General features: G+C 40.0%; 2 protein-coding genes across 6 annotated transcripts in view; one reads left to right on the top strand and one right to left on the bottom strand.

Annotated features, from left to right (window-relative positions):
* dop1a (DOP1 leucine zipper like protein A) overlaps nt 1-5,569 on the bottom strand; it is a 30,995-nt gene extending 25,426 nt beyond the window's left edge. For all 3 annotated transcript variants that reach the window (XM_086077758.1, XM_086077760.1, XM_086077759.1), the window contains exons 1-5: nt 5,215-5,569; nt 2,270-2,465; nt 1,067-1,248; nt 812-982; nt 365-554 (exon numbers count right to left, since the gene is read on the bottom strand). In XM_086077758.1, coding sequence (XP_085933884.1) covers nt 365-554; nt 812-982; nt 1,067-1,248; nt 2,270-2,407 — 681 coding nt within the window. In that variant the 5' untranslated portion in view covers nt 2,408-2,465; nt 5,215-5,569. The remainder of the gene's footprint in view (nt 1-364; nt 555-811; nt 983-1,066; nt 1,249-2,269; nt 2,466-5,214) is intronic.
* A 307-nt stretch (nt 5,570-5,876) lies between these two features.
* Nucleotides 5,877-23,733, top strand: ube3d (ubiquitin protein ligase E3D). 3 transcript variants are annotated; one of them, XM_086077761.1, is made up of 10 exons: nt 5,877-6,128; nt 7,539-7,750; nt 8,400-8,487; nt 11,133-11,355; nt 12,280-12,352; nt 12,436-12,514; nt 13,330-13,438; nt 15,072-15,217; nt 17,689-17,827; nt 23,379-23,733. In XM_086077761.1, the coding sequence occupies exons 1-10, from the start codon at nt 6,037-6,039 to the stop codon at nt 23,397-23,399; spliced, it is 1,182 nt and encodes a 393-aa protein (XP_085933887.1). In that variant the 5' UTR covers nt 5,877-6,036; the 3' UTR covers nt 23,400-23,733. The 3 variants fall into 3 exon arrangements, with proteins under 3 accessions (XP_085933887.1, XP_085933889.1, XP_085933888.1); XM_086077763.1 differs by lacking the exon at nt 23,379-23,733 and adding an exon at nt 15,532-15,654 and having other exon boundaries at nt 17,689-17,818; XM_086077762.1 differs by lacking the exons at nt 17,689-17,827; nt 23,379-23,733 and adding an exon at nt 15,532-17,681.
* Nucleotides 23,734-25,492: the final 1,759 nt, after the last annotated feature.

The raw sequence follows: 25,492 nt of genomic DNA, 5'->3' as shown, positions 1-25,492 counted from the left end.
TCAGCAACCGCATCACTTACTCAGATACAGCACTCTACCCGTCCGTCTCTCTGTCCCTCTCTCTACTTGAGCATCAATTTTTAACACTGCTTATCCAATTCAATGATGCAGCGAGCTGGAGCCCGTCCTATTTAACTATGGGAAAAAAGTGGACTACACCTTGAAATGGTCGCCAGTAAACATCAAGACCAACATTCATATCTACATTCACAGTCACTGACTGAATACGAACCAATCCAATGTGGCTTAAAAACCTACCCATCAGACATTTTTTTTAAAATGGGATCAAACTTAAAAGATATGATATATTAAAGATTGCTCACATCAACCATTCATCCATTCATCAACCATACTGAGCCCGCACCATAAGTTCGATGTCACTGCCCATGACGTAGAGCTGGTCCTCCATGGAGAGCTTGCGGTTCAGGTGCAGTAGAACAAAGGACACCCCCGGAAGACGCACAGCGGGGCTGGTAAGGATGCTACCCCATAAGGCACTGTAGAATGCCGACTGCTCCACTGCTGCTGCCACCTTCTCCAAAAGGTTGTTGGTTCTGTAGCAAAGATAGAGTGCTTGGTTATAATGCATTTGATTATATACTGTAATCCACCGCACCAAAAGGCAAAGTTTCTATTGAGTAAATGCAAGTAAATAAATACGTACTGAAAAAGATTATCTAAAATATCACGTTTAATATATGACATTACACCTGGAGCATTTGCACAAGATTTGCATGATTTGACATTGTGAAAATATCTGCTTTCTCTCCCACATTCATCTATCCATCAATCCACCCATAGGTTTTCTCACCTGTCATAGAATTCTGATCCTTCCTCAAGACCTGGCAGTACTCCAGTGAGGAGTCCTTGTAGACCAGGCTTTAGTGTCTTGCCCAGAGGCAGGTAGTAGGTCTCATAGAGGCCAAGCAATACAGGCTTTACAGACATGGCAGCATTGGTGAGTAAAGGGAAGAGCCCAGAGCTGCAGTGTAGAAGATGATGTGACTTTAGTTATGTTCAGTGTGTCCAGTGTAGCTTCACTGACACCTGTAAAAGCAACAATTACCTATAAAGAAAAAGGTCTTTGGCCAGCCTCTTGGGTCCAATGATTTTGAAGATGATCTCATAGGTCTCCAAGGCCTTACGGTGGACTCCACTGGGCAGCGCAGGATGGAGGCATTGGGCCAACCGTTTGCCTATTGTCAGCTTCTTGGGAACCACTTGATATTTTGCATTGTTCTGCAATACCTGAGAGGATATTAAAACACAGTTCATTATTTTGTTTTCCAGTCCCTTGAGGTTTAGTGCAAGTATTGAGATGTTAAGCAGCTTTTGATCTACAATAGTGGCTAACCACCTTTAAGGGTCCTGGTCCCCTTGCATATTTTTGATCAACCTGGGGGGCTAAGGCTGCAATGTCATAGAAATAGCAGAAAATACATTTTAAATTGCATTTATGGCCTTTAATTACTCTTTGAGATTTCAGTTGCAAATTCCACAACAATAAAAGCATTATTAGAAAATGAATGATGTATGCCCACTCAAACGAAAAGCGGACTTATAATTTAAAAAGGATGCAGATCATGTTCAGTTTGTATTAACGGTGTCATGCAGTAGTAACTTTAACACTAAAAATGAGAGTGAGAGCTCTTCTTAAAATTCAAATGAATTACAATTGTGAAACAGATGGAATTAGAGGTGGGGGTGCTGTTACCCAGGACTTAGATGTTTAGGTGGATAAAGTCACAAATTACAATTGGGTAAAAATAATCCTGTTTCTATTAATATCAGACTCAGTTTGTTACACATATAAGCCGCACTTGACTGTAAGCCGCAGGTGTTTTAATGTTACTGCACCAGGTTCCCGCTACTTTCTTTTCCATAATGAGGGCGCAAATTGTTTCGCTCCCGTTCTGTCTTTCCTACTGTATTTGCGCTTACTTAGTTTGTTTTGCTCAGCCTGACGCTCTTGCGCTTCCTTTATAATTCACCCCCTTGTGATCTGATGGATAAGCCGCACCTTTGTATTAGCCGCAGGGTCGAATGCAAGTGAAAAAAAGTAGCGGCTTATTGTCCAGAAATTACTGTACTGTACACCATTTAACATTACCCTTGGTAAATGGTGGTATCGTTCAAATTATATGTGATTACAGCCACCTAGTGGCAATTTGAGGAAAGAGAATTTGGTTGAGTCTGAACTTTATTGTAAAAGTTTATGCTTTGAGTTCTGTATTTGTGCATTGAAAAATTTACAAAATCAGATCATTACCTTGTTGAGCTTGCCCAGAGCAGAGATGAGGTCCGCCCACTCACTTGAGTACTCAAAGTTCTTAAGAGCTTTATCCACCGCTGCCACATAGTTCCTGTACTTGGAGTCACCGAGCAGCTCCACTTCCTCTGCATTCATTCTACTGGGTGGCTATTGTGCTAATGTCAAACACTGGGCATACATGTGGACATCACACCTGTTCAAAACCACACAAGGATACAATAAATTAGTTATTGAAAGTTAATGCTTGATGACAATGACGCAAAAAAGGTAAGGTCCACTGCCTAATAGAAACTTAGAGCAAAGCCTGACTCAGGCAGACATGGCCATATTGTAATGTACACCTGAGTAATCATGACCATATAAATATAGTTTTTTCACTTTTATGACTAGACAGGTAGGTCTAAGAAAGAGACAATGAGTATGCTCCTGTTTCTGGAATATTCACAATAGCAAATAGCACACAGTCTTTGCAAATAAGAGTTGAAACAACGAAGAACCACTAGGGTCAATGCAATACTTTTAACTCTTTGACTGCCAGACGTTTTCAGAAAAGGGATGCCGCCAGTGCCAGCCGATTTAAGCATTTTGACTGATTTTCAAGGTCCACAGAAAATGTTCTGTTTGGACTATGGAAACACACGTACTACCAAATGAAAGATTGGACTTTCATCTTTCATCAGAAAAAAAGAGTTTGTTTCTACCTTATTCCGTTCTTTAGTAATCAACAATAGAAAATGGTTAGTTTCATCCGATTTCGCTTGTTTTGAACTCAAATACGGAGAAATCAAGCTTTTAGTGAAACGATATTATTTCATGCATTCTAGTGAATTTGACACTTCTTTTTGTCCATGAATGATGCCACAAACACCTAAATAGTGCTTTACTTCTATAAAACACTACCACCAAGAATGAAAAAGTGTTTTTTGATAGCAAAATACGTTTATTTACATTCAACAGTGTAACAATTTGACAACAATTTGGCAAACTATTTACAAATGTGTGCAACTGTGGTGCTATTTACAAATATGTGGATGTTTCAACGACAGTTTTTCTTTGTGTAACACTCTCCTGCGTGCAAGAAGACGCAACAGCATTTGCTTGATCCATTTTATCCACTCCATTCATGGTGGCATCGTAGTCCAGAAACAGTGTCTTCTCCGTGATCAGACTGTACCCGCTCCTCCGATGAATATGCATTGGACTCGGGGTACTCTTCATTGTCCGATCGAATGTCCGCTTGTGCAGCTCCGCGTTTTCCGGCCTTAGCAGCGCTAGCCGCGCTAGCCGCGCTTTGCCGATGAGGCTTACTACTTGTTCATAACAGTCACGCCAAAGCTTCCAACTTTGGCGTAGAGCTCGTTGTCATCTTCATCATCATTATCAATCTGCATTGGTCGATGCCAACTCTCCATCGCCCGATCGAATGTCCGATTGTGTAGAAGTACCCGGCCGGCTATTGTGCGCGTTTTCCGGCCTTAGCAGCGCTAGCCGCGCTAGCCGCGCTTTGCCGATGAGGCTTACTACTTGTTCATAACAGTCACGCCAAAGCTTCCAACTTTGGCGTAGAGCTCGTTGTCATCTTCATCATCATTATCAATCTGCATTGGTCGATGCCAACTCTCCATCGCCCGATCGAATGTCCGATTGTGTAGAAGTACCCGGCCGGCTATTGTGCGCGTTTTCCGGCCTTAGCAGCGCTAGCCGCGCTAGCCGCGCTTAGCCGTGAGGCTTACTACGTGTTCATAACGCCAAAGCTTCCAACTTTGGCGTAGAGCTCGTTGTCATCATCATCGTTGACATCAATGCGCTTTTTAGTATTGATTGATGCTTTCCGTCTTTGAAAAAAATGCTCAAGCTGAGCTGCTTGTAACCGGTTGCTTGGTCAAGCCATTGTGGCTTGGATCAGCCATTGTCTCCTCAACACTCTAGCTCCGCCTCACGTCTTCTACTGACGCCCACGGTGGGCGGCCCATCCAACCTTGTGCAAAGAGAGTCATCGCTGCCCTCTAGGGGCCAAAACGAGTCTTTGACTAATCAGATCAGCCTGATTCTTTCAGCACAGCTGCCCAAGGCTTTCCTGCACCCGTTTTTGAAAAAAAAAAAAAAAAAACATAGGGGACGTCTTTTAACGTCCTCGGCGCCCTTCCCTAGGTTTATGCTAAACGTTTTATAACGTTTATGGCAGTCAAAGAGTTAATAGGGGACGACATTATGCTATTGATGTCCAGGTTGGCTAAAGTGAGTTAATTGAAAATGAAGCCAATGGCGTACTCTGCTGGAGACTGACAGCATGTGAAATACCACTGATTCACAATGTACAGTATTCCTTTCAGCCAGTCACGCCATAATAACAAAATTGTCAAACAGGTATAACACAAGCACAAGACAATAGTACAATAACGTCAGCTTATTTTAAGTAGGGTCCGCTACCGAATAAATGACATCATTTATAAATCACAAACTTTTGGAAAATTAATAGAATGTGACTACTTACTTATTACATGTGATACGACCTAACTTGACCCAAAAAAAAGCTTGGTTTGTGGAATACAATGCTAGGGTCCAACATATTAAGTATCCGCGTCTTATAAATAAACAGCTGTAACAAGATCGAATCGGGCAATAAGAAATGGCCTTTTGGATATTTTAGAAGACATCCCAAACTATTTTTTTTTTTTAAACAAACAGGTAATTGGCAATACAATTGGGGTAACTCGCTACTTTAAATCAAATAATCGGTCAAATAACACACCGTCATTACACATTTTTTGAAAATCCATTAACTATATATAATCGAACGTACCTTCACCTGTATTGGTCACATAATATTGCAGTCCATAATGTATAGCAGTGAGTGTGATGGGGCTATTAGCTAACTGTTTCAGGTAGAACGTGTAAACATACATGAGAACTTGTAATACATTTTATATAAAACAGCTTACCGTCATAGGTTAGTGGACAAGAAGTGTCATTCAAACATGAACCCAGTTCGGTGGGTAAACGGGCTATCACATCAGTAACAGCGTTAGCAAGGGCGCTAACGTTTGCTAACAGGTTGCTAAGAGGATGAAGAGGAAGGGCCCAACACGTATTTCACAACGTTTTAGTCTCTTGGTCAGCAGCAGACAACGACTGCATATATTCTACATACTCCCCCGGTGTTTCTTCTCGTTGTGTGCAAATCACCAACCATGAGATCATCATCAGATATTCAAAGGCAGTGGAATGACAGCTCCCAGACTGCACTGCAGGGACTCAACACATCCAACCGTAACATTCAACCCGCTTTTCCGCATGGCCGTCTTCCGTCTTTTGGAGCTGTAAAGTTGATTGCCATTACGCTAAAACAAAACGGAAACTACAAGTACAATTATCAAAATAAAAACATTTTAAACTCAACCTCGGTTTGTTAGAATATTACAATTGATTGTACTTTATTTGGAAATGTGCTGTTAGTTACATTATGTATATCATTTACATTCTATGTACTTTTACCTTTTTTTTACGATTGGAGAATTACAACCGTATCCTTCAGAAGTAAGACGTGTATGTATGACTTTGAAAATCTTAAGCGGATGCTCTTGTTCATGTGGTAAATCCTAACACAACAGTGCTGCGAGTAGTCACGCTGCAGACTGCACAGAATGCTACCATATCTTATATTTTGCTGTCTATTTGTCATTATTTAGTAGTTTGTTGTTTTATTTATTTTTTAATATTTCTAGCAAGCAGTAGCTAATACTTGCATGTAGGCTGCATTCTCTATGGCCGACTTTGAAATGCCAGCCGAGACACGAGGAGTCGGAGTGTTTTTCGAATTAAGGAAAAGACTACAAAGTGGACTTCTAATTATCGGGTGAATACTTCTGTTGATAGCTTGTTGGTTTTGTTTTTGTGATGTTCAACGATACACAGCAATAAATTACACACAAAGTACGTCCGGTGAACGTTAACTGGAGACGTGGAATAATTAGATATCTGCAAGGCCATGCTTGACTATTGTTTAAAAACGTACGATGTTGCCTCGTGTAACACACGAGATTCATATTATCAGCAAACTCTGCGGAAGCCTGATAATGATCCTAATCGTATGAATCAGGTGCGATGGAGGAGGGAAGCGTCCAAAACATGCTTGGTGTCCTCGAGGAGTTGTCGACTCCTGGTTTAATTGGACATCGTTTAATGACAATATACGTAAATTGTAAAATATATGTATTTGATTACAATCAAATTTCGTATATCGTGTGGATTCCAACTGTCATTACCATAGCTTTCCGCATCCCTCGCGATGAAGTCATAATGTCTCAGATAATTATTTGTTCATCGCTATGAGGTCTTCCTAAAATAGCAGTTGAATTATGTCCTACTCAATGATTCACATATTACACGTGTAACTGTATAATGATTAGTAATCATTATACAGTACATGTATAATATGTGTCCTAAGTGTGACTGCCTATTTAAAAAAAAATACAATATTTTTAATTGGAGTGATGTGGTACAGTACACAATTAAAGACACTCGGTAATAGAATGTGTTAGGTACTGAAATACAGGTACATGATAGTCCTTACTTTTGTGTAGTCATTCATTCTATCCCCACTACGCGGGGGTGCTGGAGCCTATCCCAGCCGTCGTTGGGCGAGAGGCACAGGGTACACCTTGAACTAGCCAATTGCAGGGCACACATGTCATAATATTTTACAGCTCCAGAATTAAAATTGTTTTTTGTCATGCAACTATTAGTCTTAGTCATCTTGAGTTATTCTTGTAGTTCCACTTTAAGCACTTGTAAAGCATATTTTATTTTATACTGTCACAATCCTTTTAAATCTTTGACTACTGTGCGAATAATCCAGTCTGAGGGATAGTTACTTTTAATAGATTCTATTCTACATGATGTTTTCATAAAGAGAAAGGTTTGTGCGAGTTTGTATTTGATTATGCCAATTTTAAGCAAAGAGAACAAGTTAAGTCCCCTCAGAATTTTTTTTTACTACTGCAAGTGTTGTATTTTAATGTTTGAAATGGAAGCGGATAAAATGAAAATTCCAGTGTTCCAGTCTGTAGTCAAAATGAAACACTAACTTGTTAACACTTAACAAATTAACACTGTAACTTGTAGTGTTCACTAAAGTGGTAATGTGGATCTTTTAGATGAAGGATGCAGTGAAGCTGATAGTTCCATAATTATAACTAATCTAATGTTGAAGTATTTTATGCTTTTACAAATGTAACAAGAGGCATCTTTCCTGTCTGTTGTCTAGGAAAGATGTTGCTGGCAACCCAGCTGACGTGGTTGTGACCGGTGGAGATTCCTCTCTTCACTTACGGACCCGCACAGGCGACGTGACCTTAATTTTGCCACCAGGAGTTTCCTATGTGGATGAATCCTGTATTCTGACATCAGGGGGACAATCCTGTGAGCAAGAGCTCCATTTCAGGCTGCGAATAAATGTTTCACATATCAAAATTGAAGGTACTGTTGGACATTCAGAACACAATCTATAGCAGCATAGATTTGTCTTATAAACTAATTGACTAAGACAATTGAAGATTCTGTTCATAAGCTCATGTAGAAACTCCTAATGTTTAGCTTATGAGAAAACTGTACCTCAAAGGGACTGATTACATAATCTTGTGAGTTCTGTATCTTGCAAAAATCTCAGATCTGGTCAGGACCTTTTCTGATTTTTTTATGGGGTATATGCCATGTTTTCACACATCAGCTTTGTTTCCGGTTCCGGTTTGCGACGTGTGGGCCACGTCCCAGCACTTGCGCTTCCGCCTTTGTGCCCCTCGGTTTCGCGTTCCCTCCGACAAGTGCGAGTGCGTAGTGTGTCTGTCTCAGTTGTCCGAAGCATTTCAGAGAGCTGAGACGCCAGTTGGTGGGGTGCTAGTGTGGGAACGCGGCCAGCAGTGGCCAGAAACGGCGCTGATGTGTGAAACCTGGAAGTCCGTGGCATCTACCCCATTTGTCCCAATACATGCTCACAGCTTACTTCAATTATTGACCGATCAAAACTAAATTGATTTTGTGCTGCTTTCATCACCTTGTATTTTCACTGTTTTCTGCTCTCTTCAGAAGGTTACCATCATTTCACTTGGTTTGATTTGTTTCCCTTTAGAGTCCTCAGACATACTAAGGACACTGCGGGCTCAGGAGACTTATTGCTTTTACTGTCAGAGCTGTACGACCAGGCTGCTCGAGGATAGGTGAGGAAAAGGCAGACAAGGAGGACTGGGACTAGAAATGTGTTCTTATCTCTACTGCTCCTCGTAATTAAGAAGAGTGAGGCTTTCTTGATGGTGTGACCCTGCTGTGGCTGTGATAGTTGGCTGCAGGTATGATGGGTGGAGCTGGAGCTACAGTTGTCAGTTGATGTAGAGTCACTGACATTAAGGTCTGCACTCTGCACTACCTATTAAAAAAACAATTGTGCTTCCCACCCTGAGGTGGTTCAGTGGTATTGGTCTTATTGCCTTCAGCCTGAAGGTTTCTCTGGTCAGCAATGTGATATGCTGAAAATTACAGTGCCTACATTGTGGAGACCTTTAGCCTCTGGGTATGTTTCTCAGCAGTGACCTATTAAATGTTGCCAAGCACTTGTTTTCTTCCACTCTCAGCAAGGGCAAGTGGATGTCGAGTTGCTGTACATTGTTGAAAAGTATGCAATTAAAACATCATGTGTCATTGCAATATGCAGTAAACTTAATTAAGGCTCTGCTGTAATAAAGTTACTGCTGACTGTTCCTGTAAAGCCCCATTAATCACTCGGTACTTGTTTTACTGACGTAATACGTAGTTAAATTGCTATTCGTCTTCAATGTCTGCCAGATGCAGTCAGATTGGAGAAGAAGGTCAAGGTTTAAGCAAAATACAAAAAAGTGCCTTTTCCCGAGGTGGCAACTCAGCAGCATAATGAATCTGTCATGTACACGTGGGCAAAATTGTTGGTACCCCTTTGTTCATGAAATAAAACCACAATGGTCACTGAAATAACTTAAAACTGACAACTTAAAAAGTAATTGTAAATAAATAAAAAATACATTAAAAAAAAGAATACCTAAACAAATAGCCAATGAAAATCAAACATTGCTTTTGAACTGTAGTTCTACCGTATCATTTTAAAAATCAAACTGATAAAACAGGCCTAAATAAAATTAGATATGACAAACTTTATTCGTCCCACAAGGAGGAAATTGCATTGTTTAAGCAGCAAGTGGAAACATGAAATTTTAAACAGCATGCAAGAGAAAACATTTGTACAAAAGCACAAAATAAAAACCTAAGCTATTCATTGCACTGTATATTCTGCATGTTGCATGTATAATAGTCTCTGACAACTGCTGCCCAAGTGCAGTGCAAGTGTAAAAGTCTGTTGCTGAAGGAGCTGTTCACTGTTGTTAGTGTCTTGCAGGGAGGTAGTCCTGCATGGTTGACAGCTGAGCCATTATTTTCCTGTCCTATCCTCAATCAGTTGAGTCCAGGCAACAGCTCAGGACAAAGCTGGCTCTCTCTTATTTGACCAACCTCCTTAGACCACTGCGACCAAAGAGCCATAAAGGTTCTTCATGGGTGTCTGTCCCCTAAACTCTGAAAGCCCTCAGCCACCGGAGCAGAAAGTCTGCTCTGACCTTTTCGGTAGAGTGTTGGTGTTGTCGCTCCAGTCCAGTTTGTTAAGTGGACACCCAGGTAATAAGTTATAAGATGAGACTCTTTCAATGTGTGTTGCCTGGATGTTCAGCAGTGCAAATGAAGAGTTGACGGCACCTGCTAAAACTCACCCCAGTGATGAACCTGCCATTGGTAGAGTTGTCAGAGAACTTTTGCATGTGACAAGTAGCTGTAGCTGAAGTCCGCTGTGTACAGGGTGAATAGGAAAAGAGCCAGGACAGTTCCTTGTGCAAAGTAGTGGTTCACAACCTTTTTTGTCTTGTGTACCCCCAAACCTTTTTGTCATACCATGAGTAAAACCACTCACACATGTTGATAATGCTCTAAAACATACAGTAACATGACTTATTATTAAATGAAAGTCACTTTATTTATTCTCCTTAATTTTAATTACATTTTTAGGCGTTGTCTAGAAATAGAAATAAATCTTGCCTTCGACATAAACAAGAAATACACACTCAAAAAATAATGAGATCAAAATGACAAATGAACAGTCCATTTTATATATCGCTGGCGTTGGGCTGAAACCATCGATTTGGCAAATTTAATCTTTTTTCAAAAGTCCATACTTTTGGTCATGTGCGTGTCATTTTACAAATTATTGACCAATCTAAAGTGTTGAAAATGACTTTGTTGTTGATGACTCAATATTAATGGTTGAACAAGCCCTTTTGGGGGTCTTTTGAAAAATGACGATTTTGGAGGTACAAGGTTTTGGCCCTACGCCAGCGACGTATACAGTAACTCTTACCATAAATATGACATCTATCTATGACAACAAAACTGAGCTCCTTTGAATAAGTCCCCTTCAAATGTGCATTTAAACTTTAACTATCAGGCATAACACACTTAAAAATAATATATTTAGACACACTCAACCAGTTTAATCTTTGTTGGTGATTTTGATGCGGCTGTGTCACAAATTTTTGTCTCCGCAGGAAAACAAATTGTAACGCAGATATACCGTTTTTATTGACAGCTTTTTAAAATGACAGAGAGTATGGAATAATCATCTTGGAAATAAATTATTAAATATTTCCACAATGCAATGTGCTTGCGTCCTTCTAGTACTCATGGTTGGGAAACGCTGTTCTAAAGCATTGCTTACTTTATTTGATAAATATCTCCTTTCTTCAGAAAATAACTTTGAGATGAATTTAATGTAACAATTCTTAACCTTCAGATCGTTCAAGCGAGTGCTTCCTCTCCCCAATGGCAACTGGAACGCCATTGTGGATGATTGGTGCTGCCATCCAGATCCTTTTGCCAGCAAGAAAATGCTGCCCCGAGCTGAGGATTGCTTACTGGGCGACACCTTCTTTCTCCTCACGAGGGATGGCAGCTGTGAACAGACCCTTCTCCAGGAAGTGAGCTCTGCTGACTCACAGGATAGTCAAGATCCAAAGGTGAGTGACGTGCAGCACAAACAGATCAGCTGAGTTAGCAAGGATCCAAAGCTGTTAGACCAGCAGAATTTTAGGCTGTGGTGTCAGAATGTACTGTAAATGTGCAATGCTCAGTTTTTGTAACAAAATGCCCTTTATCAGATCGTTAGAGGTAGTAAAGTCATTATTTGAGACCACTTTGTGTGTAGCGTACCAACACAATTGAAAATACCTCTGGACGTCTGGGAGTGTAATAAAAATAAGGAGTTCATTTGGCTGGCATAGCACCATTAACTTAAAGTTCCGTGAATACAATATCCTTTGCATACCTGTATGATCTAGAAGTAAGAAATATGCAAATAAGATTAATTACAACAACTCAATAAGTGCTGAAGACGTGAAATTGTTATCATATTTTGTCATTGAGTGTGCACACTGCAAAATGTCTTCTCCCACTAAAAAATAGCCCATTATGTTACATATATCTGCAGGGTGTGTGTATAGATTTTGGAGACAAGCCATTGATTTTGATCATGCACTTATAAGGCAGACTCATTATCATCTGAATAGGTTAAAAAAGAAAGAAAGAAAGAAAGAAAAAGTTCACTTCCATCCTGCACTCTAAAAGTGAGTTGAAAGGACAGAAAGAAGAGATAAAACTGCACTGAAAGGTTTAATGGACCTTTTTAAAATCCTTTGTACACTCACCCACACCAGCACATTTCTCCCAGACAAAATTGTATCAGTGAAATTAAACTCCTGCACTCCCTGGACAAAGATTAATATCTCTCTCTCTCTCTCTCTCTCTGCGGAAAACAATTGTCTTTCTTTAGCCTAGATCCAGTGGAAAGATATTGGTTTGTCTCTTTTAAGGCCATCCATAGAAAAACTATACAGCATATGTCGTGTTAAAATGTTCCTGGTGTGTGCTTCCATCATGAACAGAAAACTTGCCGCAGATTGACACTTGTATCCTGCATGAGCTGTTCCTCAGTTCTGGGAGAGGCACTGACACCGGGTATGCTTCCTCTGAGTAACTGGTCGTTATTATTAAACCACAATCACCAGCTTTTTATGAGATGTCCTTGCTGTGACTTGCAGAGACCCTGAGACTGTACATTACACAGGTGGTGGTGGAGTCCAGTATAGGGGACAGAAAGCCAGAGTCTTCATTCAGCAGGTAGGTCCAAAAGGTGGCCAAAGGGAAAACACTAAGAAATGCTCAGTAAATACATTGGCTTTTAAATGCAAGGGAAGCAGGAGAAGATCTAAAGTTGCACTCAGCCCTGAGGGATTGTTGGGTTTTGGTTGTCTGGTTTATTTTGTCCATTAAATTCAAGTTCATTTTATTTAGTTTATATAGTTTAACAATGATTAAACTGTAAGTGTAACTTAATATAACATGCAACAAAATGTTATTTACTGTATACTGTATGAACAAACATATACTGATCCTGTATTGGATTGGGTTATTTTTAGCTTGACTAACAACATATTCATTCATATCAATTAACTTCTTCCTTTTTTCGTTTATTTTAGTAACATCAAGTAAAAAAAAACAACAAAAAACAATTACAACAAAAGTTATACAAAGGTGGTACTCAAAAGGAGTAGTTAGAAGTTCAGAGAACCTATAATGATCCTACTTACCCCTTATTTTCCACTAGTTAGTTATACATATTTCTCATAGGACAGGACCTAAAACTGAGGACAAAAACAAAACAACTTTCAAAAGCTATATGATGTTAAAACAAAAAATATTTATTAAATATAATATGCTGAAGGTTTGGTCACTGGTGAAGTACCTGTACCATGTGGGAAGGCTAGTCCTAGTAGCGACCCCGGTTCAAACCACCTTCCGAGTGGCTCTGTCTTGCATATCATTCATTCCCTCCGTCTCCCGATTCCTGTCTATTCTTCAGCTGTCCTGTCCATTCAAGGCAAAAAGCACAAAAACAAACAAACAACTACTTTAACATACTTTGTTTTGGACAGATCCTGCTTCGTGGAGAGGACTGTAGCAGCAAGACTTGCAGAGCTTTCCAACTCTATGAGCTCCTTCCACTTTTCTGTCCAAACACACAGTGGAAAGACTTTCTTGCTGGTAAGAAGAGGATAGACAGATACTAAAATATTGCACTCAAGTAAAAGTACAATTATTTTATATTCTTGTTTAATTACTTTCCTAATCTGAGTTTAAGTAAAGTTAGGATGTATTTTTCCCCTAAGCTTTTTGTCTAATTGAAAACTGCAGATGGCAGTAGTGTTCATGTAGGGGACAGGGCAAGTCACAGTTCTGCATAAAGCAGTTCTGCTGTCTCCTACAACCAAATTGATACTCCATTTATAATAGTACTAAATGCTTGAGTTTTTTTCTCCCACCTTATTTATTTTTATCTGATTATGGCAGATTGTTATATTCAGTATTTTGCGCTCCACAGTACATTCAGAGGTGTCAAAAGTATTCATGTTCATTACTTAATTAGAAGTATAGCTATTAGTGTTTAAGAAGCCTTGTGTAGAAGTTGAAGTATCCACTTAAGCTTTTACTCACCATTCACATTTAGTAGGCCTACGTTGCAAACACATTAAAGAACCATGTGTGCTACTGAACATTAACATGTGTTTCATTGAGAGGAAGATATGATTACCTAAATTATTGTAATAGTATAAAAAGTGAAACATCAATCAATAACCTTTATTGGAAGATAAGTGTGCATCTAAACTTTACTCTAGGAATCTGTGAAGGCCACAGATGTACTCGGTTGAGACTTTTGGTTTGAGTTCTCTGCCATGAACATCTTCAGGGCTAGGCTACTGGTACATGTCTACTCTCTATGTCCTAGAGACGATTTGTTATCTGATTTGTGTCATGTGCAAGTGCGATGTATTGCACACAAACAAATGGGTGTTGGGATGTAATGCTTATATTTATGCTACTTTATACTACATTTATCTGGATAGTATTGTGCGTGTGTGTGTGTGTGTGCGCGCGCGTGTGCATGCGTTTGTGTTTGAAAATTTATAAGCCAGAATGAACACAATCCAAAATAGAAATACAGTAATTATTGTTTTGTTTGTTTTTTGTTTTGTTTTAAAGCGAAGGCAGTAGAGGTACGGATATTTGCTTGAAAATGTAAGGAGTACAAGTAAAAAGTAGACGGAAAAATCAGCACTACAGTAAAGTATAGATACCCAAAATTTCTACCTAAGTAAGGTAACAAAGTATTTGGTATACAAAGCATTACTTGGCACCTCTGATTTCTAACAATAATTATCAACTACAATTTAACATGGTCGGAAATTGATTAATATCAGTATGAAACACTTGATTTCTACATATCACTATAAGTGTTTATGTTTTCAAATGATCACTTTTACAATATACTCTACCTAGGAAAACAGTTTCCCATCACAGGTGAGCTATTGTAGAACAGGCTACTCATGTGGTTTGTTGGGACTCAGGGGCACTACGTTGGTGACCCTTGCTCTGTCCTTTCCCAATTACAAATAACAAAAGGGCTGATTCAAATGTATAGTAAAGCTAGCTGGAGAATGTGTTTGTTTGGCAGGCTATTTATAATTTATTTTGTATGAAACAATTCAACATTTTGCCATCATTGTTGTTGTTTACCCAAAATGTATTGCAATCTTGCTGTGAAACAAATAATGTGTAATATGTGGTTTAGTCCTTTGCACATCCTACATGTGAAGTGACCTGTCTGCTCCTCTTGCAGCTCTGGCTGCTGAATAGCGATTCCATCATAGCATCACTCCCAGAGTGGTCTGCTAGCACCCACACTCACAGTCCATCACTAAGGGCTACAAGAGCCCTCAAACTCCTCTACATATCCTGTTGTCATATGGGGATCCAGCAGCAAGAGTAAGTAAATTCAACATGGACATCAAGTTTCCACTCCTTCATGCCTTAATCTTTCATCTTTTCAAGGCATCCGCTCAATTGCCACCTTTCATAACTCGAGGCAAAGGATGAAAGACTTCTTTGATAGATTTTGTTTACATAACGGTACTTAATGCTCAACAAAATATTTGCTACAAAGGCATGAAGAGGCAAGTTGCATCCCATTTGAAAACAAAGGACTGATTAAAAACAAGAAAAAGTATATGCTATGCTATTTATAGTGCATTATTATTATATCTATCTATCAATGCTCTACCCTCATGACCATTATCCAGGAACTCTTGGGGATCTGGAATTTCAGATGACTTTGGGCATCACCCTGGACAATTCACTATTCAATCACGATTAATATGGACCAGTGGTTCCTAACCTGGGTTCGATCGAACCCCAGGGTTTCGGTGAGTGAGTCTCAGAGCTTCGGCGGGGTCAAGACACACACCCGACCCAAATGTCATTTTGTTCACCGGTAAACTCTACACCTATGTCTTCAATTTGAAAAGAAAATCACATTTTATTTTTCAATAAAGAAGGGTTCAGTGAATGCATGTAGGAAACTGGTGAGGTTCAGAACCGCTGGTTTTCGATATATAGTCTTCAATAAACCTATTACGCATTCCTTCAGAATATGGGAGGAAATCAGTGTACTCAAAGGAAACCCAAGCAAGCACAGGCAGCGCACCCTTGACTGAGACGTGCTCTGGCCACGTATGCCACCACAAATGTACAGTTTTTCTTAAAGAAACACCTTCATTAAGCACTAAACTTAGGTTTCAATGTAGCTTTTGGAGGAGCAGAGCATTGGCCAGTATGGTATGAGCACTATTTGCCACACACAGAGTGACACATATTTTCTTTAATGAATGCATAACGGTGATAATACTTTATATTACTTTATGCTGTGGTTCCATGCCCAGGCATAATGTTCCATTATTTTGCAAATGAGGTGCCATCAAATGTCTTTAGTTGTCACTTAGACTGCACTTGCTCAGTTTGTTTTGACCACGGTGAATCTGTGTGTATCTTGCTGCGATGCATTAAGAGGGTGTAGGTGGATGCTCTGCATGTGGTTCTTCGTGTTTTGTATAACAGCACCCCACTGGAAGACTCTTCAACTCTCATTATTTTCAATTGACTCAGCACTGGTCGATTTTTATCCACTCTGCTCTCCCCTGCAGCTGAGGGCAGTCAAGTCAGAATGGGGAAGTTTCCAATGTCGTTTCCAATGTTTTGACAAACTTGCTGTCAAAAAAGTAATAAAACTCACACAAACCCTGTCTTTGCAGGCAAGCTACTTTATATTGAATGTCGCTGGCATCGGGTCGAAACCTTATAAGTCACAATTGGCAAATTTCATGTTTTTTCAAAACTATTATTCAGTGTTACGGTTTATCAACCTTAAATCTGACAAGGCATCAAAAAAAATGTATCCGAAAAATCTCGCAGCACGAACACCAAACAATACCAAAAGTATGACTACTAAAGTAATGATTTTATCAAACAACTCTTAAATGTCCTTGTGCGTTATCTAGTCCTGTTTAATTGAACATAAAAATTATATATTTGCAAGGGCCATGACTTAATTTTTGTAAGAGTGGCAACAGTTGAAAACATAGGTTTAATATACCTTCCAACATCTAATGGAAGAGCTTTTAATTGTTCTGCCTTTCACTATGAGTATCTGGCGTAGATAGAGTAGCAAAATTTGTAACTAATAATAATTAATAAACGCATTTCAGGAAAATTTGGCTAAATAGTATAATTTCTTTAAGCGCCCCAGCACTGCAACAGCACTCTAGTTGTTAATACAAAATGAATGTTACAGATGGAACGAATGAAGAAAAAGATTTGTTGGTTTGTTATGATTATATTATTGTTAATGTTATGTGTTTCTATAAAGCGTTTTGACAGCTATGGCTGTTTGAAAGCGCTATATAAATGAAGGTGACTTTCCATAATCATGTTGTTAAATATAACACAAATTACTTGTCCTTCTTCTATCATAATTAGCTTGCATAAGAGTCACAATATGTAAAAATTAAAACATTCTATTAGTAAATACATTGTTGTCCTTGATGTAGTTGTGAGTAAAAGTGCATTTATAGAAGACTTAACCTGTGGGAAACGCACAGATGGCTATCATACACTTTCATACTAGATCAACGCCACACACACTGACACATCAATTTTTGCTTGTTCAATCACTCTTTATACACGTTGCATAGGCGTGTAGCGATGCAACACCCAAGCTGGTCATCTATCTGCTTTAATCTCTTCCTTGTAATTCTGCACAGTTTGTAGTTAAAAATGGCTCTATTAAAACCGCAGTGAAAATGCTTCATCAAGATCTTTATTGCAGCTATTTCGGGCTTCCTGCTTGTACTGAACATGGCTCTGGCAGTCACCATAAATCACTTGCACTTCCTACGTTTTAGCGTCGCCACCAACTGGGAGGTCAATGCCACAGGACACTCTGTGGTGCTCCCTCTGAAGGTGTGTGAGGAGCTGCTACAAGTGATAGAAGACAGCAATGCTACACTTCCTGCCTCGATGCGTCACATGAGAGCCTATAAGGTGAGACATGACCTTAAGGGGCAGACAATTTAAGTTAAGACTTGCATGCGTTTTGCTTTTTTGCATCACTACAGTACAGTATTTTCATCTATCCTAAAAAAAAAAAAAGTCTGGATAACATCAGCAGATATAATAGAAAGTATCCTCACCCCTTATTTATTAGCGTCACACAATAACAACTATTTTGGCTGAAACCAATTACTTTTTCCCCACTTAAGCTATACTTGAGACATTTTCCCTAGTATTAAATTAAACTTGGAATGAATGTGTCTATCCAATGGTATAATTGATTTTACAATTCAGTGAGTTGCAAGCCTTTCTTTGAGTTTTTTTTTTTTTTTTTTATTGGCCAAAGGCATTATTTTTCTGTTGTTAACCTTATGTCAAACCACCTTTTCTCTGTAATTGTGACAATATCTATCTATACTTAGGCTGGGTTGCCTTGGGAACGTATTTGATTTGAAAATAAATGGGTTTAACTTCGCTGACACCGGTACTCTAGCTCTTTTAAACACAATGAAAGTTTTAATTAGCACCATTATTCTCTAGTTCATTCTCCCTCAAAAAATAAAGCAGTCCCATTATTTTTCTATTTGGGGAAAAAAAAAATCTTACAGCTTATTAATTATTATGAGGGAACTGTCCCTCAGAATTAAATAGTCAGGTTTGTCTCTAAAAACACAAGCCATATGAGGATAACTGAATTTAATGTTAGGGCAGGTCCTCCTTTTTTTCCACCATCACATACTGCGGTAGGTTGTAGGGATGTAACCGCAATAGCGTGACATTGCGATATTAAAATTGCCACAATATCATCGTCGTCATGCTACGATATTATATAGCACCACATGTCCATTAAAAAAACGTTACTTTTCGCCTGCTTCAGCCAAGCACAGCATTGTGAACTACATAGACTATGATGCTTTACGCTGCTGAGCCATTACCAACATTCGCTGTGCTTTGTTTACAAAGTAATTCAAGATGGCGGAGGGCGGCGACCACACTGGAATAGTGGCATGGATATAGCAGAAAACTCAGAGGTTGATATAGATAGTATTATGAGCTTTATTTATTTTTTTATTGCCAACGCCACCACAATATTGTGATAATTATCATATTGTGAGGTTTATATCGTGATCATATTTGTATTGTGACGTTTAGATATCGTTACATATCTAGTAGGTTGTCCTAAATGTTTAGCAGCATTAATGTCTGCGGTTGCATGATGATGAGGTGGGTGAGGCTGTTGTGAAACTGGGAAGGCTACAAACACAAGGCAGACACGTGTCATGGTATCTGTCTGGTTGCTGGAAATGGTTGCAGTGGTAGTAAGGAGTGTGATGAAATGATACACTCAAACATTTCCTGATTGTGGAGGCCTGTTGGGAAGTCGACGGGAGAGGACAGGAAGGTAATTTGATCACACAACCATCTAGAGTTACTAGAATTAGTTTAAGAGTATCTGAGATCTTGTTTGAAATGGTGAGGAAAACACAATGATGCCCACAGTGTCACAGAGACCAGAATGCAACCAGATGGCTTTTTGGAAGGCAGTGACATTTTTTTTTATCTAGAAGAGTATATGATACAACAAATGCAGACAGGAGACAGTGATCTATAGTTTACTGTTTGCTTTTGGACCAAAAATGGTGATGACTTGATGCAAGCAGTGTTTTTATTTAAGATAAGACTGCTAAAGGATTGTTTCAGGCTGCAAAGAACAGAATGAGGAAGATATGTCAATGTCTTTCTTAAACTTTTTCATGTATTGTTTTACGGGATACCTTTTGTGTAGGATTTTTAAAGAGAACACCCGACCCCTTTGGCCCCTCCCACAAATGGAAGGGGGACCCATGTTACCATGGGGGCAGGCCCGGCCGGCGGCCACCAGAAAGACGCTTGCCTTCGAGCCCCACCTCCACCATGGTAAGGTGACTGCTCATGGACAGGGAAGGAAAAATCCAAAATAGATCCCGCAAAAACTAGAAAATGATGGGTATGATAACCATTTGTCAGTAAATTGTTCAGTTGGTTACCAAATGCTGAACCACCGGAAAGCAAACAGACCTTTTACAAGCTAGTATAATAACCCATTCTTGGTTTGCCATGATTGCTGGTTAGAAATCTGCATATAGTGTATTATTATGAGGCTTTGCTCAAAGTCTGTCGGTTGCATGCGGACATGTCTGCTAGGAACAAGTCAGAACGACATGTTTAGGATAATTTTGCCATTAGCCTTGTCCTCTGGTTTGCAATCATAATTTGATATCTAGTTTGTAATTTGAAAGTGAAGTCTGACATCGACATAATTTAATTTTGAACTTGTTGCTTGCTGTTCCAATGAGAATCACCTATTTTGAGACACAGGACCATGCCATAACATATACTGTATTACCAACTCAATTGTTACTTTTACTTGAGTAAATTTTTAGACCTGTACTTGTACTTGAGTAACATTTCCGGAACGTGACTTTTACTTACTTTTACTTCAGTACACCATACTACTTGTAGCAGTATTTCTGCAAACCTGACCAAAATGACCTATGACACCATGTGTGGCAATGACTGTCAGCACTTAGCATCACAATATATTGTGCATACTAAAAATGAGAAGTCATAAGCAAACTGTATCTTCCATATGATACACCCACTGGAGTTTTTATGTTGCTTCCAACTTAAAGTTTGACTCACAAATAATGCTTGACCCATTTTATTTTCTCTGAGTGGATGAAAGACCGCACCATAACTAGCCTGGTATGCATTTTCGACTGTATTGTTTCCTGTGCTCTGCACCCTCCTTTCCTGGACCCTACAGTGTAATGGGGTGTAAAGTACTTTGGCTTGCTGTCACTTTGCCCCCGGCTCATTAATCTCCTACTTCTCACACCCACGGGGATGGCAAGTAGGTTAGTCAGAAAGGGTATCAGAAATTGATACCTTTTACAATTAAATTGGAATTACGGTTAGGCCCACACATTTTTTAACAATGACAGCTTTATACTTTTGCCCACATACACCACTTTAATCAAGCTGTGATGGAAGATTATTGGTACCTGTACCTCCATTTTCAAGCCATCAACACGATTTGTGTACTGTGTGCTGTGCAGTCAATTTCCTTGTTGCTTCAAGACAAATGAAGCAAATAAATGTGGATATGATATCAGGCGTTGAGTTGCCATTAGGCAGATATTTGACTGTCGCGATCAATATGAATTCCTGAGCCACCATTTGGCCAAAAATCAATAGGAGAAATGGAAAAAAACCTCGGCGTAGCCAGGTCAACAGTCCACTACATTAATCCCATCAAGTGGCTTGTTGGTGTTTTTTTGTTTTTTAAACGTCATGCCTCAGCAGTAATAGTACAGTAACTCCAAATTATACGGACAAGCTGAACAGATAACATTTATCATGGCCAAATGATTAAAAAATAATAATCATAATGGGAAAGCTATATTCATGGTTCATTAAGGAATTGATCAAACAACAGAAACACAAAGCACACTGTAACTGCAGCCATTTTTCTGAATACTTGTGACAGCATGCTTGCTTTTTGCTAGGACCCAAGACTAGACCAGACCTAGAAAAACATTCTGCGGCATTGAAAAAAAAAAATCTGCCATTTTCCCCCCTCAAAATGTAAAATATAGATGAACTCACCTAGCTTGGCAGGCGGCCATAGACAGCGATTCGACTCTGTCCGAAAACAGGACGGCCCAATCAAATTTGTCTATTTGCATGACGTCGTCTTCGTGAGCAACGTCACTCTTCAGTCGTCAAGTTTTTCCCCCAACAACGACATTCAACAACAACGGCGTCGTTCACTACTGTCTCTCTTCAGCTAGTAACCATGTTGGATTTTTACTCACTTACTTACTTAAAAAATAAATAAATAAAATACTTCAACGAGTCGCTTTTCTTTTTTTCTTTTTTTCCTTTTTTTTAAAGAGCTCAGTATTGTTCATTCGGTAATGTCATCATCATTGCTCTTCTTTTTTTTTGTATTAGTATGTGCGTGCGTGTGAGTGTGTGTATTCGTTAGTTCACCAAAAATCTATTTTAAAAAAAACATACCGTTCACCTAAACCGAACACCGCCGTCAGGAGACCCGAGGAAGGACCAAAGAAAGGAAAGTGAAATCCAGCACCCACCAGACACCACCAACCAGAGTTCTTCACCAACCCCAGAAACATCTAAATTCCAACAAATCAGGGAGACCTCAAGAGACCAAAGGAAGGACAAACGAAGCAGAGTGAGATCCACAGACCCCAGCCTCCACCGATTCAATGACCTGAGGGAGAAGCAGATTGTGTCTGAGTTTCGATAGATGCTGGTGTGGTGGATCTGGCATGCATGAAAATCTCCACCAAAGAGGGGAGCCGTCGACTCCTGCCAGGACATAGCAAGCGCAACACCTCAGGGCCCCCCAGGCCGCGGCAGCGCCAAAGGACGACCACCGGCCGGAGAGCAAACCCAGGAGCAGGAGCGCCCCCCACCCCAACACGGCCCGCGCCCCAAACCCAACGCAGCAGGACGGGGCACTGCAGGCCCGCCAGACCCCACCGGTCCACAGCCCCCGCTCCCCCCACGACCACCCGCCCCCCATTCACCCCAGCCCAGCCCCAGCCGCCCCCAAGCCCCCAGACCCCAACCCCCCCCCCCCACACACACACACAAAACCAGTGGCTGAGACTCGCCACAGTGCAGGGCCAGGCCATTCTGGAAACTGTAATGGAAAAACAGCTTCTGTCTCTTCCTTGTCTTTGTTCACTTCATATCTGACTGACAGTTTGTCTCTTTGGGAGAAGCAAACTCGGCCATTCACCTTGTCACTTGTAGTGTCCCTCTCAGACCAGTCGTTGGCCCTACCCTTTTCATCCTGTGCATCAGGTTTCCCCAGCCCTGATCCTCAAGGGCCGGCGTCCTGCAGGTTTTAGGCGTTGCCCTCCTCCGACACACCTGATTCATATAATCAGCTCCTCAGCAAGCTCTGCAGCTGACCCGGTTATTGATCATTACATTGACGAGCAAAAACCAACTTCCAGCAATGTTTAGTGCGTCAATATTGACGGAATGTCCTCCCCTTTGGTCCTCCACGTTGCATTTGCTGTTTATCATTTGTATGAATTACCTTTGATGCGCCTGAGTGGCGAGCAAGCATTGGCCCGGGGATGGAGAAGACAGGGCCTTGAGTGAGGCAAATGTTCTCATCCATCATCCCAGTGCGGAGCCCTCGGTGGACCACGACTATTGTCTGCAGCAGGCAAACACCCAGGAATAGCAGATGGAGGAAGTGAGGCAGGAATGGATCAGGCTTAGTTGATTCGCTTTCTGTGCTTTGTTTGGCTAACTGTGTGTGTTTGAACTTGTGAAATCACTGCCACCTGTGGGGATTTTATTTGAAGACCTTAATTGCTGCTAAAGTGTTGCGATGCTGATTAGCTGTCCACAACACAACAGTGCATGCGTGCTTTCGGGAATAAAAGTTTTCTAAACTGCTAAAAATACATGTGTGTTTTCAGAACTTTACCAACTCTCTTCCTGTTGTCCTCAGGTGGCGTACCTACGATTGTGAATGCTCAGAAGAGTTGCCTGGATTTTGAGGCCCCATTCTCTTCCTCAGTGGTCAACTCGCAGCTATTTGAGCAACTGAGTGTCACTCTCCTCCTCCAAGATGCGATTTCTGTCTACTTTGAAGACAGACACCTTCTTCCCCATCTTAGCTAGTAAAACTACATAAGGCATAAAATTATTATTACTATTGGTAGTATTTGGCGTTAGAATTACAGCATTTTCTTTTTTATCCTGTTTCACCAATCCTGTATGTTTTGTATAGTCGTCCTGTTCACAATTGGGTTTTGTAATTTTCTTACATGTTTTCACCAAACCAAATTAAAATGTCGATTTTATTTTTTTTCTCTCAAAGAATCATCTCTTTCTTTCTGTTTATCTGCTTGAAGGATCTTTATGTTCATCGTCTTACTTGATGAAGCTTATTTTAGTGACACTTCAGAGGCAGTGCACAGCAGCCAATCCTCTACTTGAGGGTAATTGCATCATGTGGGATAAATCTAGAGTTTTGTGCAGTGGGGGTTTATTTGTTCGGTGTTCATGTGTTTTGTAATGGTAACGATAACCTTTGTTTAAAAAAATAATAATAATTAAAAGGGGAAACGAATCCGTGGTTTATTTAACATTGAACATGTTTTTAAAGTCTTAATATTTATTCAGGAATGAATGAATGTTGTGTTAAAAGAAATCAGTTTATCTGACTAAAGAAACCAAACAATCCAAGTCAAACATCACATTTAAAACAAGAACTAAATCCAGGAGATTGTTATTTTAAAGGTCTGATTTCAGTCTCAATGTATTTGATTTCGAGTCTTGTTCATCATGCATATGGTCCCATGGGAGTAAATAAGAATGGTATTAAAATTAGAAAATTAAAATTATATTATTCAAATTATTATTATTACGTATTAAAATGAACTATTATTAAATTAGCTCATTCCCCCAACATTATTTCAGCGTGTTCCTTCAGTTTCATCTTTCTTAGCTTGGCTCCAGCAATTATTGTCCCCCAAAGGAAAAGTTTACTTGGGCTAAATTTTGACCCAAAAAAGGGGCCGTGTGTAGGATTTAGTGCCATCAAGTGGTGAACTATAATTCATTTAAAAAACGTATTAATTTCAATAATTTACAAAAAAATATGTTCTAACATATCAACATACATATATATATATATATATATATTTTTTTTTTTTAAATAATCGTATAGTTCTAGTAATTATTAACAATTATATTGCATACAATAGATCCCTGTCTTACAAGAGGCTGACATGTTTTGCCGCCATCTTTCTGCTACGGATACTCGAAGGAGAAGAACTAGTTCGCCTTTGGTGGTGCTTGCAACTAGTGTCGGACAGATGCTTGGGCCTCCAGGTGGTTGTCGCTGAGTCCTGTGATTCGGGCTCCTGCCGCTTATCTCCCTCTTCTTTGCTCTCACTAGCTTCTTCCGCCGCTCTTGTTAGCCGCTCCAGCTAGTTCTTACTAGCCGCTTCAACACGCTCCTGCTAGTCGGGCTGTTCGCTCGCTCGTTTGCTCCAAATAATACAGGGAATCCTCGAGTTAAGTCGTACCTGACCTACGTTGTTTCGACTTTACGGTGCCCGTGCCTCGTCTGTCGCACCTTCATTTGTGTTAATTTCCCATAATAATCACGCAATTTTAAAGTTATTTAAAGTTGCGTTGTGGTTAGCAACTGACGTCATCGAGCAGGTTATCTCGCCATCAGACGCGTCATATTTCCGTGTTTAAGTTTGAATTAGTTCCACTCTGCCGTCGGTCAGCAATGAATGTCCGTGCGGAAATACGAAATACTGGTTCCGGCCCTTGTTTTGTAAAATTACTGTACAAAGTATTTTGATGTAAATAATAAAAAATCGGCTTTAACGGTGAAATCCGACTTAAGCCGAAACTTGGGTTACATCGCCAGCGTAGGAACTAGAAGACTCCCTGTAATTGGTGGTAGGGTTGTGAAGAGTGGTCACTCTGAGGCACCGTGAGGCCATGCGTCAAAATAGTTGCATTCTATTAGTTCACCACTAGACGGTATTAAATCCTATACTCTATCCCTTTAAACGTGAGTCAATATTAGCTGTTATACAT

This window comes from Leptonotus elevatus, chromosome 6, assembly GCF_054856555.1.
Source record: "Leptonotus elevatus isolate MCC_2025b chromosome 6, RoL_Lele_1.0, whole genome shotgun sequence".
Classification (NCBI taxonomy): Eukaryota; Metazoa; Chordata; class Actinopteri; order Syngnathiformes; family Syngnathidae; genus Leptonotus; species Leptonotus elevatus.
The sequence above is the reverse complement of the archived record's forward strand: the minus strand, read 5'-3'. Positions and strand labels throughout refer to the sequence as shown.

Coding starts and splice junctions, on each gene's coding strand:
- ube3d (XM_086077761.1), top strand. CDS start 6,037: ATGGCCGACTTTGAAATGCCAGCCGAGACACGAGGAGTCGGAGTGTTT. Junction 12,353..12,435: donor GGGAGAGGCACTGACACCGG/GTATGCTTCCTC, acceptor TGTGACTTGCAG/AGACCCTGAGACTGTACATT. Junction 12,515..13,329: donor CCAGAGTCTTCATTCAGCAG/GTAGGTCCAAAA, acceptor TGTTTTGGACAG/ATCCTGCTTCGTGGAGAGGA.